Source organism: Nelumbo nucifera, chromosome 1, assembly GCF_055504915.1.
Source record: "Nelumbo nucifera cultivar China Antique chromosome 1, China Antique-T2T, whole genome shotgun sequence".
Classification (NCBI taxonomy): domain Eukaryota; kingdom Viridiplantae; phylum Streptophyta; class Magnoliopsida; order Proteales; family Nelumbonaceae; genus Nelumbo; species Nelumbo nucifera.
In genome coordinates this window covers 51,779,308-51,793,111 of record NC_142649.1, presented here as the reverse complement: position 1 = coordinate 51,793,111, position 13,804 = coordinate 51,779,308, and the positions used below count along the sequence as shown (strand labels likewise).

Below are 13,804 nucleotides of genomic sequence, written 5' to 3'. Positions count from 1 at the left end.
TTAAGATTGCCTAAATTCTTTCTCAAGCAATTCAGACATTACAAAAATCAAAAAATTCGGCTAGCAGTTCTAACAATGAAATTTCTCATCAAGAAACATCAAGATTGCATCTAATCCATTCGAATGAACCTACAAGCAAAGACATCAGCCATAAACTGATCATCCCCCCTTATTCTCACCATTTATCGGATGAATTTTTAGGAGGAGAATACTATGAATAGTCGGGAAACTTGTATAAGTATTCCGATCAATTCCTATGAACTACCATTCTTATCGCATACATAAGAGCCAAGGAAGGGGAGAATATGAGATTCTTCAAGTTCCAACATTCACTTCCATTCAATATGTAAATCAGCTCCTTGACCGCCAAAATTAACCATCACTTTGCTAGGTCTCAAATTTGTCACTGCACCTCATTGAATGTTCAACTCACTTTTGTCCCTTTGAACCTCAGCCGTCACCGAATTTTTTTTCTTTTCTTTCCCCTTTTTTTTTGGTGTGAGTGCATTTTATGCTCCATCTCACACGGGGTATTTTCTTCTTTCTTCTTTTTTTTTCTCTTTTTTTTTTCTTTTGGTGTGAGTGCATTTTATGCTCCATCTCACACGGGGTATTTTCTTCTTTCTTTTTCTTTTTCTCTTTTTTTTTTTTTTTCTTTTGGTGTGAGTGCATTTTATGCTCCATCTCACACTGGTCACAGGCTTGAGGCAGATAACAATACTCGTATTCCAACTTGCTAGTTTTACTATTCAGCTCGGAATAGCGGAGTTGGGACTAAACTCGTATCATAAACCGCTAGTTTTACTATTCAGTTCATGACAGCGGAGTCGATTGGACTTTGTCCTTTTTTTTTTTTTTTTCTTTTGCCTTTTTCAATTGTTGAACCTCATGCATTAGCAATTCAGATATGGACTAGCTTGAGTGATCATTAATAAATCAATCAAGTGCATCATACACATGAAGGTAGTTAGGGCTGGTCATGATGAAAGTCATATTCAGCTCCCTTAACTTCATGCATTGTGCTCAATTGGATCATTCACAATAATAAAAGCTAACACATACAGTGGTCTCCCTCAACTCATTGTATTCCCTCTTTGAATTCACCTAATAAACAGCAATGATCTCGAGGGGATTTTCAGTCTATTTGGCCTATCAATGCATGTATATAAGTGTTGGGCTGATTGAAGTGCATAGCCACAGTTTAACTCCCCCACACTTAAGATGAACATTGTCCTCAATGTTCCTAGTGTTAGAGAGCAACAATAAATCGGAACTTATTTGGGCTAGATCTCTTTTGAGTGAGATTAGGGTGAAAGTAGTCTAACTCCCCCACACTTAAGATGAACATTGTCCTCAATGTTCCTAGTGTTAGAGAGCAACAATAAATCGGAACTTATTTGGGCTAGATCTCTTTTGAGTGAGATTAGGGTGAAAGTAGAGGAACCTATGATGTTATACTATGACAATCAGGCTGCAATCAATATTGCCCACAATCCAAATCAACATGATAGGAAAAAACACATTGAAGTTGATAGACACTTTATAAGAGAAAGGATAACAACCGGAGAAGTTTGTTTGCCTTATGTCTCTTCAGAGTTGCAGCTGGCTGATGTTCTCACTAAAGGGGTGGCAAAGATTAATTAGTTTTATGATGTTGCAGTTGGGAATGTGTGACATTTACTCCCAACTTGAGGGGGAGTGTTGAAGATTAATTAGTTTTATGATGTTTTTCTAAATAGATGTTTTATGTTAGTTGTTAGATAGGAGGTGGAGACCATAGTAGTTATGTGAGTCCAAATTTTATTATGTTTTTGAGTGTTATATATATTGTTTTATGTTTTGCCGCCCTATAAGGGCATAATTGTCTTTGTACTGTTCTATTATTTTAGTATAAATAACAAGTGAAGGGGGCGGCCAGATTATTGCTCTCTTTTCTTTTCAACTTCTCTTCTTCTCTTCTTCTCCTTCTCTCTTCAAGAAACTACTTTCTTTCAAATTATTTTTTAGTTCAGAAGATTCCTACTAAGACAACTCAAGACTGGAGTTACAACAATGAAAAAAGGAAATATAAATGGTTGACCAAGGACATGGAAGTTCAATGCACGTGGATAAAAAAAAGTGTTAATTCTTTTATGGATTATCTAGACAAGGGGTGAATAGGAATTCTATTTTTTGGGCTCAATTGTAACTGTTGTTGTATTTTGGGTGACAGTTGTGGGGAGTTAAGATATTTTAGCTCCCCTTCCATGTACTCCTTTTTTAATCATTTAATGAAATCTCATTGTAACCGTTGTTGTATTTTGGGTGACATTTGTGGGGAATTAAGATATTTTAGCTCCCCTTCCATGTACTCCTTTTTTAATCATTTAATGAAATCTCGGTTATTGACCAAAACAAAATATATATGATTGCAAAACAGACAAAATCACCTAGCTGTGAATTGTATCTATTTTCCTATTAAATGACGTCCCCAGAAAGTAATCTCGGTATCTATAAAACACTTATCTAAACTAAAATTCCAAATAATAGTCATAAGGAGATTTACATAAAACTCATTCAATTAAAGAAAAAATCAACAGATATATAAATCAATAATAGATGTATAATGACACTCCCTCTGCAAGCATGCAAAACTTACCTGGATCTAAGATTATCAAAGGCTTATACTAAAAGATTGTATCCTTGAGAACTTTTGACATATATAAAATTAATCAAATTGAGGATATAATAAACAGGTAAAGAAATTGATAATAGAATAGTCTACTACACCTGCTTTCCATGTACAATGTTCAAACCAATTAAAATTAAAAGTATATATAACAAAACCTAAAGCATTGATTAAAAACCATACCATCAATACAGACGGTTTTACTCATCAAAAGCAATGCTAGAAATATGTTTTGGTAAAGGCATTAATGGAAATATGTTGCTGGCTGAAAACTTGTAATCCAACCAAAACTACAAGCTAATTAAGGCTTACCAAGAAAAAGGGGAAAAAAAGTCATCATAAAGAATGTAAATTTCTCCTTACATGGTCTCCTGTGATTGTAGTAGTTGCTTTGCTCAACAATATTAAAAATACAGAGTTAAATTCTTCAAATCAGGTGTGTGACTTGCAGCCCTATTACAATGTCCCACTTCTTCCACAAAGCAGCCCACTAAACAGCACTTGAAGCATTTTCTTTCCTCCACCACCTTAGAACTAGTGACAATGCACATGGTAACCATGGCCAGATCCTAACTCACTGTTTCAACAAAGGATTATTTAGATGAACCCTGCAACCATTATAGCCTGGCCCACTGTTTTGGTCAACCCTTTGACAACACCGGCTGCCAATTGTAGGCAACCATGGCACAACCATTGAATCCTAAGTCAGGGCTACTGCATCAAATCTGTTTAGATACAAACAAGATACAAGAAGTGAATGCCATGACCTTTGTATCCGTTCAGTGTGAACTGTTGGTTGCTGTTTTTTCTGAATTAGCCATTATCATCTTGAGGAAGTGGTTGCAAATATTGTAACTCTAAAAGTGATATTTAAAGTTACAATTTTCTTATATTGGTAAATAGCTTTAAAGTATGTATGGAGCACATGTTTTATTGCTCATATAACTTACTAACCCAAGCCCGTCCAAGTTGCACCCCCTAGATTGCAGGCAGGTGGTAAGTTGGGTGGTCCAAAAAATGGGGAAACACCTCGGTGATGAGGGTCAAACATCTAGTAGGGTTCTTTTCCTCTTCATCTTTCCCTTGAGCAGGGAAGCAGACACATCCAAGGTCTCCTCTCAATGGTGTAGGTGTGCTACTAAACTACTGGAGCTTGTGTGCTGGAGTGTCCAATAATGACACTGAAGAGGTGGAAGACAATAGGTTCCTGTGGCTACATATATATGGTCTTTCCCTCTTCTTATGGAACCTAAAAATTATTAGAACGATGGTAGGGGTGCAACTTGGGCAAGCTCGGCTTGGGCTTTTGCAAAACATGAGTTCCAAAGGCTTTCAAACCCCCACCAACAATGTTTTTAAAATTGAACCGGACAATGAACCGATCGGGGGTCCGATTGCCAATTCAAGGTTCGACCATTCGAACTGAATGGATGGCCCGTTTTGACAAAAAATAAAAAATTAAAAAATAAATAAATAACAGACAAACCGTTGGACGGTTCGACCACTTGGGTCAGTGGCTTGCTGACCAAATCAACGTTTTTTGGGGAAATAATGGTTCTGGGGTAAAACAGAACCGGTCACCTGACTAGTTCCTAGTTTTTGCAGTTTGATTGTCCAGTTCGGTCCAGTTTTGAAAACCATGCCCACCAATTTCCCTAGGTCATACCTAGCTCATAGAAGCCCAAGCCCAATACCAAAAATTAAAAATAAAAGACTATAAAACCTAAATGAAAAGTTAAAATGCAAAACATAAGTTCCAGGAAGGTTTTCAAGGCCAACCAATTTGCCTAGACCAGACCAAGCTCACATAAGCTGAAAGTGGTGATAGGATTAGCTTGAACTAAGCTTGGGTTGGTAAACTTGGGCATTGACTTTGATTTTAAGGTTTAGGTCATGGGGTCAGGCCTAAAGTTGGTTCAACCCCCCCCCCCCCCCCCCCCCCAAAGTTATAGGTCATATTTGTTTCTGCTTCATAATAACTCATAGAACATAAGAGTAGAATATCATACATAGACAAGAGATAACAGCAGAAAGTACTCACAGATTGTGCTTCTTCTTGATGTGTCAATGACCGATTGGGGCGATAAGTATGGTTTTGACGCTTTGCCCAAAGCCAAAAACGCTGGAACTGCACTGGTATACCAAACTCTTTTGCAACCTCCTCCTGTTGACAGTTATATTAGGTTGACAACCACCAAATCATCAAGGAAAGACCACAACTCTAACAGTTATATTAGGTTGACAACCACCAAACGCTGGAACTGCACTGGTATACCCCCTTTCTAGCATCCTGAAAGAATCAAATAGTAGTAGTCCCTTTAATAACCATCTTCAAGCAGCATACTTAATCCAATCCAAATGAAAAGAAAAGATAAATAAAAGGATGCTAAATGTCATAATTTTTTGTTCAATTACCAGAATTAAGCATTAAACTAAATCAGTTCACATGGCTAAAAGCTAAAAAATTTTATTATTATTTTTAATAAATCACAAGTTATTCAAACAAATCACTGCATCAAAAATTAAGACATTTGTATTTTCTCATTTAATACAATGTAGATTTTTATTTTGAATGACAAATATAACTAGATAATATTGCATGCCACCACCATCACAACCTATTATCCACCCCCCAAAAAAAAGAATAAAAATGCTCAAACAACAAGCAAACCCTCTACGCAAGGAGGGACTCATAATACAAGAAATTCCAAATGAATAGAAGATCATTATAAAGGATATATAAATTTATTTGTGGGGAAAGCAAGTGTAGGGTACAATATGTGCATGGAGGATTTTGGTTTGAGGCAAGGTTCAAAATATTGCAACGTTGAGGGGGGGGGGGGGTCTCCTTATGTTCAAACACTAAACACCCCCCAACATGTCCATCATTAAAAAACTCAGACAGAAAAAAAAAAAGTTTCAACTATTCGAATTACATTATGTGAAAAAAAAAATGTGCATCATGCATGTCAGTATTTTAAACCATGGTCATTGGAGAAGAATGAAACAAGAGATATAGTTTTAAAATCTGTAACAGCTAATAATATGACAATACTAAAGACATTTTAAAAAGAATGAACATTTAACAACATTTTTTTGATAAATGAACATTTAATAACATTTTTTAATAATAAGAAGAATAAAATAAGGCTTTCATTAAATATAAAAAAGGTTACAATTTCACATGAATGAACACTAAATAGCATTTAAAAGTGGGTCAAACTCAAGTCAAATAGATTTTTCCTTACTACAAGACTAAAATAAATCAGGTGTAAAGACTTGTTATTCCAAAAGAAAAGCTACCAAATGGAAGAAAAATAGAAAAGAAAATAGATGCCCAAGAAATGTTTTAAGGACTCACAATTTAAGGGCCCATAATTTGAAAAGGCTAGAAGAACATGGATTGTAGTAGTAACTAGTAAGAAATGATTTAAGGGCTCATAATTTAACATGTATGAAACTGAAGAAAACGGAATAATGAAACAGGATTCATGTAGCCAACCCCATATGGTTGAAACTTGAAACAAGGCTTAGATAATGATGACTACAACAACTATAACAATGTTCTCCCTTTATCCTCTTGTTCAATTTCTGCAACAAAGGAAAACTATTTCATTTGAAACTATTTCTATCTTTCAAATCAGAGTAATCCACTCAAAGAAGGCAAAAGCACAAGGGAGGAATACCATGACCTAATGAGAATGGAAAAAGCTTATTAATAAACTGTATAGCTGGTGCAATGGCAAAACAAGGGGCAAATGGGATTCAACTATTTTGCAGTCAATTGTCTGAATGTTGAATGTAATGAGAAAAGGAAAGGACTAGGTGGCAAATACAGGTCTAAAGCTAAGGAATATATGGCATGCATTATATGTGACATTTTTTGTTCCATGTTTAATAAAATTTAACAGTTACCCATCAAATGAATAAGATAAATTAATATGCTATCAATGGTATGTTAGCATTTAACGTACCATTTGCTTGGGGAAAAAATAAAATGCTGCATTTTGGAGGGGATGGGAAAAAGGTCATCAAAAATCAAAAACAACTAATTGCCTTAAGATTTATCAAAAAAACAACTAATTGCCTTGAGCCACTTTTTATTCACGTATTTAGACACAGAAATTCTATAAGCTTTTCACATAAATTGTTATCCAGCCTTTATACCTGTAGCCCATGTTGCTCAGCATGATACTTGTTATCACCTTCAAGACGTTCAACTTCTACATACTTATCAAAAAATGCATAAACATCTTTACAGCCTTTGACATCAAGCTGAAGATCTGTCCTTTATACATGGGCACTTCAGCACCACAGGAGATTGGCAAGGGCAATAAAATCCATTCTACAATTCAGATTGAAATTAAAACAAAAATACCATAAAATGACTCCTTCCTTGTAGACTTGTAATCTACATTGATGCATTCAATGTAGTTCATATGGTGCCCTTCAAATAATTGCTGTATTGTACCCTCTACAACAGTCCCCTGAACACCCAAGCAAAAAATCAAAATCAAAATAGTCCTGGCAATGAGATGAAACTTTCTAAAAAAAGATTATGTTCACCAAAAAACACCTTCATTTTGTCTTCAAGCTTTTCACACAAAACCCTATTAAGTTCTTGCACATCATGCTGCATGAAATAATCATGTGTCCCATCCAAAAGACTTGGTAAGCTCTTTTGTTGCAACACTGTTGTCACTGTACTGGAGCTTGTAGAATAAGCTCTGCAGAGCCAGAGGGATGCTTCCCGATGGCATATCATTCTCAGTTGTTGGCATGTGGTATACAGCCTGATATATAAATTCCAGACAAAAAAAAAGGTTTTCTTCTTCATAAGATGATAAGTTACCCTGAACTAGATACAGAGAATTTCTGCATGTATACTAAGTTTCTAACCTTTCTGAAGGAATATGGTACAGAGTCTGGAGCAGAGAATTCATGTAACAGGTTGCTCCTTGGTTCTTAAGTCCAACATAACCCGTTTCCTTTTTTGAATCATATGTCCGATAATCCACAACCCTACGGACTGCAACCTCAGCTTCAACTATACATGTATCATTCACAAGATACCCTCTACTGGGGTCACATAGCTCACTGAGAGGTATGAATGATGTGCACTACAACAGCACCAAACATGTAACTTAACATTGTACTTAACAAGCATATGGTATCGACTATTGTACAAGCAAGGGCAGAATAATGAAATAAACAAAGATAGCAAACTCCAATCTTGTTTGAAGTTTACAGGCTTTATCATGCACTTTTTAGATAATCTTCAGGGTTCATATGAAAAGAACCTAATAGAATATTAGGTTAATAGGTTTTACTTCTTTGTACTTTGGCATGGAACAGAATACTGAGAAAACTATCAAAAAACTAGTGACAGGACCAAAATATTCTTGAAAACTGAAAAGAACTAACAACTGAAACAACATGTATACTTACCCTTCTATGAAGTCCTGCGTGCCAATATTGACTACTGTACACCCAATAGCCTTAGCAGAAATGAGGGATAGTGTAAGATTTTCATTCCTTTCCCAAGGGTTCAGCACCCTCTTTGTATTGATTGCCCGTTCATCGGTGGTCCCAGGGACTGCCACATTGATAAGTTTACTACATCAAAGAATATGCCTTCAGATTACAAAGCCCCAAAACCAAGAAAGAAAAACCATCTCCAAATTCAAATTAAAGCAAAGGGCTTAACAGGGAAATCACCATAGAAGAACGCCATCTTTTACAATCTCAAAGAGATCATTAGTGGAAGGATCTATAGGAAGGTATCTCTTCAAGAACTGATCTTCTGCTAGGTAGTTGTTTATAAGAGCAACATAGGACGTTTTCTCAGATCCACTGATGGTGTGAAGCAATGTCATCCGTAGCAGCCTTCAGAAATGCAGTCGAATTCTTTGCTCCGCTACCAATTCCAGCATTCACATGCGATTGCAGTTTCAAATAGACCTGTAACGATATGATTTGCTCACTCTACTTAAAATCCTTAACCCCAGTACCAATTTCTCAACCCAAAACCATAAACTGCATAAAAAAAAAATGAATTCAAATTCAACAGTTACGCATTCAAGCTACAGATCCTATAATAGTACTCACCCGAAGGAAGACTTAAAAATCCTCTGCCTCCTCGTCCATGTCCCGATACGATTCAAGCAAACACGCAGCCCTCTCTTCCTCAGTCAAAGACTCGCCAACGGTTTTCAGCTTCGGCGTCCTGGAAGGCAAGTGTCTAATTGTCACTCGCCCGAGCTCCCTCCTCATTGAGAGGAGCTGCAGAAACCAGTCGCCAACGTTGCAGGTTCAAATGCAAGACCAAGAAAACAGACAAAACATCGAAGTAACCCACAAACAAGAAAGCTACTTGGGTTTTAGGGTTTTTGAGGATTACTCACATAGGAATTCAAGCTGCGAAGCTCCACCTGAGTGAACTGGCTCTGGAGCCATGGATCGCCATTCGCAGGTAAGTCTGAGGAAATCGAGTGGTTTTGTTCTCTATTTTCTCTTTTCTAGAAGCATGATATCGACCTCTTCTCTGAATGGAAAACACCAACTCTTTTATAGTAATTACTAGATGATCACGTCGATTGATAGGGATTTAGACCGTTACAAAATCAATTTAAAAGACAGGGCAAAGCGTAACAAAGGTTGCAGAATAACTACCACGATTCTTACAACGCTATGTTTAAAATTCTAACAGAAAGAAATGAGCGGTGGTGGCCTTCGGCAATTACCACGTCCTTCACCTCCATCCAAAGCAGCCGGACAGAAATACTTATCAAAACGGGAATAAGCAGCCAGACAGAAAAAGAGACGGAATTTTTAGAACGTCCGAAACCTGTTGATGGGTCGGGCTCGGGCTAGCTTTTGTCAAAATTCTAATGGACCCGGCCGGAAGTCCAAGCCGAGATAGTGTAAAGTTGGGTCCCAAGCCTGGATTATGAAAGTCCACGTTCTGTGCACTTGTGGGTTCACGGGATATTTGAACCCGCCAATCACAAGCGACCACAACGGCATTTCGAAAAAAAAACACTAATATTTACGGGTGTTCAGCTGTTAGCTGAACAAATCCGGTTCAACCACCCACGAAAAGACTATGGGTTTTATTTCGAGGAGGGGTAGTTTGGGTATTTCTTGACAATAAAACTCAGAGAAGGTCTATTGCACATGCTAATACTTCACTACTTCCCATTCATACCAGGAGCAGATCTCATAGACTACCCTCAATGGTAGACCCAACAGACGGTCTACCGTCTTCGGAACTATCCACGTTAAGGTGGGGACTGGGGAAGCCCACACTACCCGATCGAAGGTCTTCACTCTTCAAAGATACCGGTCCGGTTCGATTTGATCGGTCCAGTATAACCCGATTAAACAAAAGAACTGAAAGTGTCAGCTGGACCAGTCTGGTCTTGCCCACTGGTCAAGCAAGTACAGTGTTGGCGCTTTCAACACCCACGAGGAGGCTCAGCTTAGCAGATTGACAATCAGGTCCAGCCGGGTTTTCGGAAAAGAATGATTTTGTGTTTCGGTGTAATTAAGGTGCACGGTTTTATCGGTATCCGATTATCTGTCCAAAAAATCCGGATTATCCAACGGTAACGTAATCATGCAATAATATGGGGAGCTCTTCTTTTTTCTTTGGAACGATGAGAAATTAGAAAAAAAAAAACGCACATGATCGACGAGTATGGACGTCATGTGGGTCTCAAATTTGGGTCTACACGAGATTCCTTATACATTATGCTTCATGACTTCCGTTTTTTTTTTCTGCAGAAATGCTTCATGACTTAATTCATCAATGCTTGCGCCATCCGAATGAACCGGTAATTGTGCATAATTTCATTAATAGTTAAAAAAATGATAATTTCAGTATTTTTATCTAAACTCATTATAAAAATATAAATAACCAAAGTATTGTGTGTTTGTAGATTTAAATTTTTTATTTTCATTTTCATTGTTAATACATGTGCACAATTTTTTGTATTTTCTATTCTTTTGTTTTTATCAATTTGTTTAGTTTTTATTGTATAATAATGACATCATTTGTTAACCATTTGATTTGAAAGAAAAAATATCTCATTTTTGTGCAACTTTAAAATTTTTATTATATTCTTGTAATTTATTTAAAAACATAGTTATTGTTTATAACACTTATCTTTTGTTTAATGTGATAAATTTATATATTTTAATAGTTATTATTTAAATATGACACCATTGGTTGACCCATTTTAACCAAATAGTTGAATCGTTAGAGGTGCAAGTTGGGTGGGTTTGGGTTGGATTTAAATTCAAGGCAAGCCCAACCCCTAAGCTTAATTTGTCAAACCCAAATCCAACCAGATTGGAAGTTGATGCACTTAGGTTGGGCTTAGGCCAAGACCAAACTCATGTTGCTAAATCAGCCCATACTATGAATAGGAAAGGTCAAGGCGCTCGCACATGTATATGAATAGGAAATGAGCAAAAATGTAGCTGATCCGTCTCTTACAACTCAAATCCATCATTTGTTGGACTGTATCGTCCATTTGTTCGTATAAATACCCCAAGAATATAGATGCCAACGGAAGTTGATGACCGTTGGCAGGGAGCATGGCAAGCGAAACCAATGTCGTGCACAGGCTATAATCGGGCAACTCGGGGAAGAGAAAATGGGATGCAATGTACAAAATGAAAGCAACGAGATGGCACTGGCTATCTGCCCCCTGTACCATCACATCCCCCCTACCATGGGTCTCAAACCAATACTCCACCCATGCCTCGAGTGGCATCTTACCCTGGGCGGTTGACTAATCGACTTGGGCTTTGAACATGGGAAACTATAGGTGGTGGGCAGACACCAACCCACCAACGGGTAATGCCAACAAGGCAACAACATCTTCTACGGTGATAGTGAATTCACTAGATGCCCCCACGAATGTATGGGTCCGGCAACACCAATACTCAAGAAAGGGCATCACATACTTTACCCCCTCTTTGCCGGGAAGATCCATGTAGCAATCCACAAAACAGAGGAGCTCGGCATCTTGCAGCAGACGATAGTATATTGGATTTTCCAACACATAGCGCACCCAATCCGAATAACTCACTAGGGACTTTGAGGTATCGGTCCTTGGTTCCTTACACTTGAATGACATCGACTGATCCAAGCATCTGTAAAGGCACATCAGTCACTACCGTCAACGGCATCAAAAACCCCACCCACACCCCTTGCTACTGGCATAGGTGGCCAAAAACCCTTCCCACCGTCGGCCACCCTGGCCACCTCTCGCTCGAATAGCATCTCCGTTGTATCAACAACTCTAATGAATTCCACGAACGGGCACTCAATGTTCTTTTGGTGAGGAGCCATGGTCAAAGGATGAATGAGCAAGGAGTAGAATAAGGAAAGGAAACTGATAGAGAAAGAAAGCTAAAGGCAGAAACAGAGAAAGCGAAATGATCGAAAATAACTGAGAATATAAAGGGGAACTATAGAATGCGTATCACCCTTTTATAAAACCCTCACAAGTGTAGGGAATGCCAAACGGCGCCGGGGAAGACTAATAGACATGATTACAGTCTTTCAGCCAATGCTTAACGGAAAAGCAAGGTATATAAATTTATGACTATACCCTCAAAAGGGCGGGACAAAACAACACATTAATTTAAAGGAGGCACAATGTCAGAAACTGCTACTTTAAATGTTTAATCTCTTATCTGAGCCACACGCGCGGACAGTTTGCATTTATGAAGATACGACAGTGAGGAAACGTTCTAATGATGACTACCACGTCATCGACACATAACATCTTTCCCGTCCCATTCAACGGTAATTGAATAAGAAAAGTCACAAAGTGAAAAATTACCAATTCACACTGTATATCCACAATAGACACCACTTCGACAAACACAGGGGGTTGAACACCTATACTTTACTGTTTTTGCTTGTCTTTTGACAATTTCCTTCCTGTCATTAGGTAGAGGGCTTAGAACTTTGCTAACAAACCAAGCATAGAATTGCCTACCGATAGAAAGAAAATTGTCAAAAGATAGGGGGGCTGAATGATAGAATGGATGAAAAACTAACCCAAAATGAACACCCAAAATCCCCATCCGAAGTTATCAATAAGCCAAATGCATGACTGCTTGTTGACTAGCTCGTAGTTTGTCAACAAGCAGGGGGCTAACAAAAGATCCAAACGAATTTTCCCTTACCCGCAAAAGATCCAATCAAAACAGGAACAATCACCAGGAACGCACAAAAAATTAGCATGCCACTGACCCCTCTCTACATTGATCCATCACAAAACCTTAAGGAAAATCTGAAGGCAAAATGCCTATCAGTAAGATTCCACTTACTAGTGATAAGTAGGGGGTTAATGTAGGTACATAGTGATCGCTCAGACCATCAAAGTACAAAGGATACCAAATTGATACCACATGGACGCTTGCGATGAGTTCATAACTCATCAGTGTCTTGCGATGAGCTTATAACTCATCGGACATTTGCGATGAATAATATATGACATCACACGATTGTGACAAATTCGTACTTGAGATGGGTTATGATGAACTATGGCTAGCATGAACCGGCGATGAACTTTAAACGTGTGCGGTTCTACGATGATATTCGGACGCGTGAGGAGTTGCAATGAATTTGAGACCATTACAGAACTACGGGATCATTGTAGATAGGGAATAAATATCGGTTACACGCCCTCTTTAAGTTACACACGTGATAAAGCACCATGTGGATTTAATAAAAGTGCACCCGCTAAATGTTGATGTCACTAATGCCATGTTGGTTAAATGGGTCACGAAAGGAAGTAGCATACACGGATTATGAGAATCCTCGGACAAAAGGAAAGTTCGTCCTTAAGAGATCTCATAAGACACGTGGCGAAACCCTAGCAGTGCTCCTTAATAACTGACAACAAATCCAATATTCCCTTTCCTAATGGGAATCAAATACTTTTGGCTCCTTCTTTTCGGGACCTCGAGATCCCTCCTTATAAATGAGGGTTCATCTCATAACAAGATCTTCATTCCATTACTCATTCGATCCTACCCTCTCTTATCATTCCCATTTGCCCTAGCCTCAAACCTACCTCCTGCCTTCGGTATTCCTTTGTCTTTCAAGGAGAC

General features: G+C 38.0%; 1 protein-coding gene across 4 annotated transcripts; it reads right to left on the bottom strand.

Moving 5' to 3' along the window:
* Positions 1-2,786: 2,786 nt before the first annotated feature.
* On the bottom strand, positions 2,787-9,500 carry LOC148803263 (ubiquitin C-terminal hydrolase 12-like). Of its 4 annotated transcripts, none has more exons than XM_088897240.1 (11): positions 9,341-9,500; positions 9,073-9,212; positions 8,777-8,950; positions 8,387-8,629; positions 8,117-8,284; positions 7,568-7,788; positions 7,245-7,461; positions 7,047-7,155; positions 6,836-6,951; positions 4,710-4,958; positions 2,787-3,393 (listed from the first exon to the last, which is right to left on the bottom strand). In XM_088897240.1, exons 6-10 carry the CDS (start codon positions 7,609-7,611, stop codon positions 4,902-4,904), a joined length of 543 nt encoding a protein of 180 aa, XP_088753366.1. In that variant the 5' UTR covers positions 7,612-7,788; positions 8,117-8,284; positions 8,387-8,629; positions 8,777-8,950; positions 9,073-9,212; positions 9,341-9,500; the 3' UTR covers positions 2,787-3,393; positions 4,710-4,901. The 4 variants fall into 4 exon arrangements, with proteins under 4 accessions (XP_088753366.1, XP_088753368.1, XP_088753365.1 ...); XM_088897242.1 differs by having other exon boundaries at positions 9,412-9,430; XM_088897239.1 differs by having other exon boundaries at positions 8,387-8,704; positions 9,073-9,500.
* Positions 9,501-13,804: the final 4,304 nt, after the last annotated feature.

Excerpts from the sequence above, each read along its gene's own strand:
- LOC148803263 (XM_088897239.1), bottom strand. The coding sequence starts at position 7,611 with ATGAATTCTCTGCTCCAGACTCTGTACCATATTCCTTCAGAAAG. Across the intron at positions 7,462-7,567 it reads TACCATATTCCTTCAGAAAG|GCTGTATACCACATGCCAAC; the intron begins GTTAGAAACTTA and ends TTTATATATCAG. Across the intron at positions 6,952-7,046 it reads AAGGAAGGAGTCATTTTATG|ATCTTCAGCTTGATGTCAAA; the intron begins GTATTTTTGTTT and ends TATAAAGGACAG.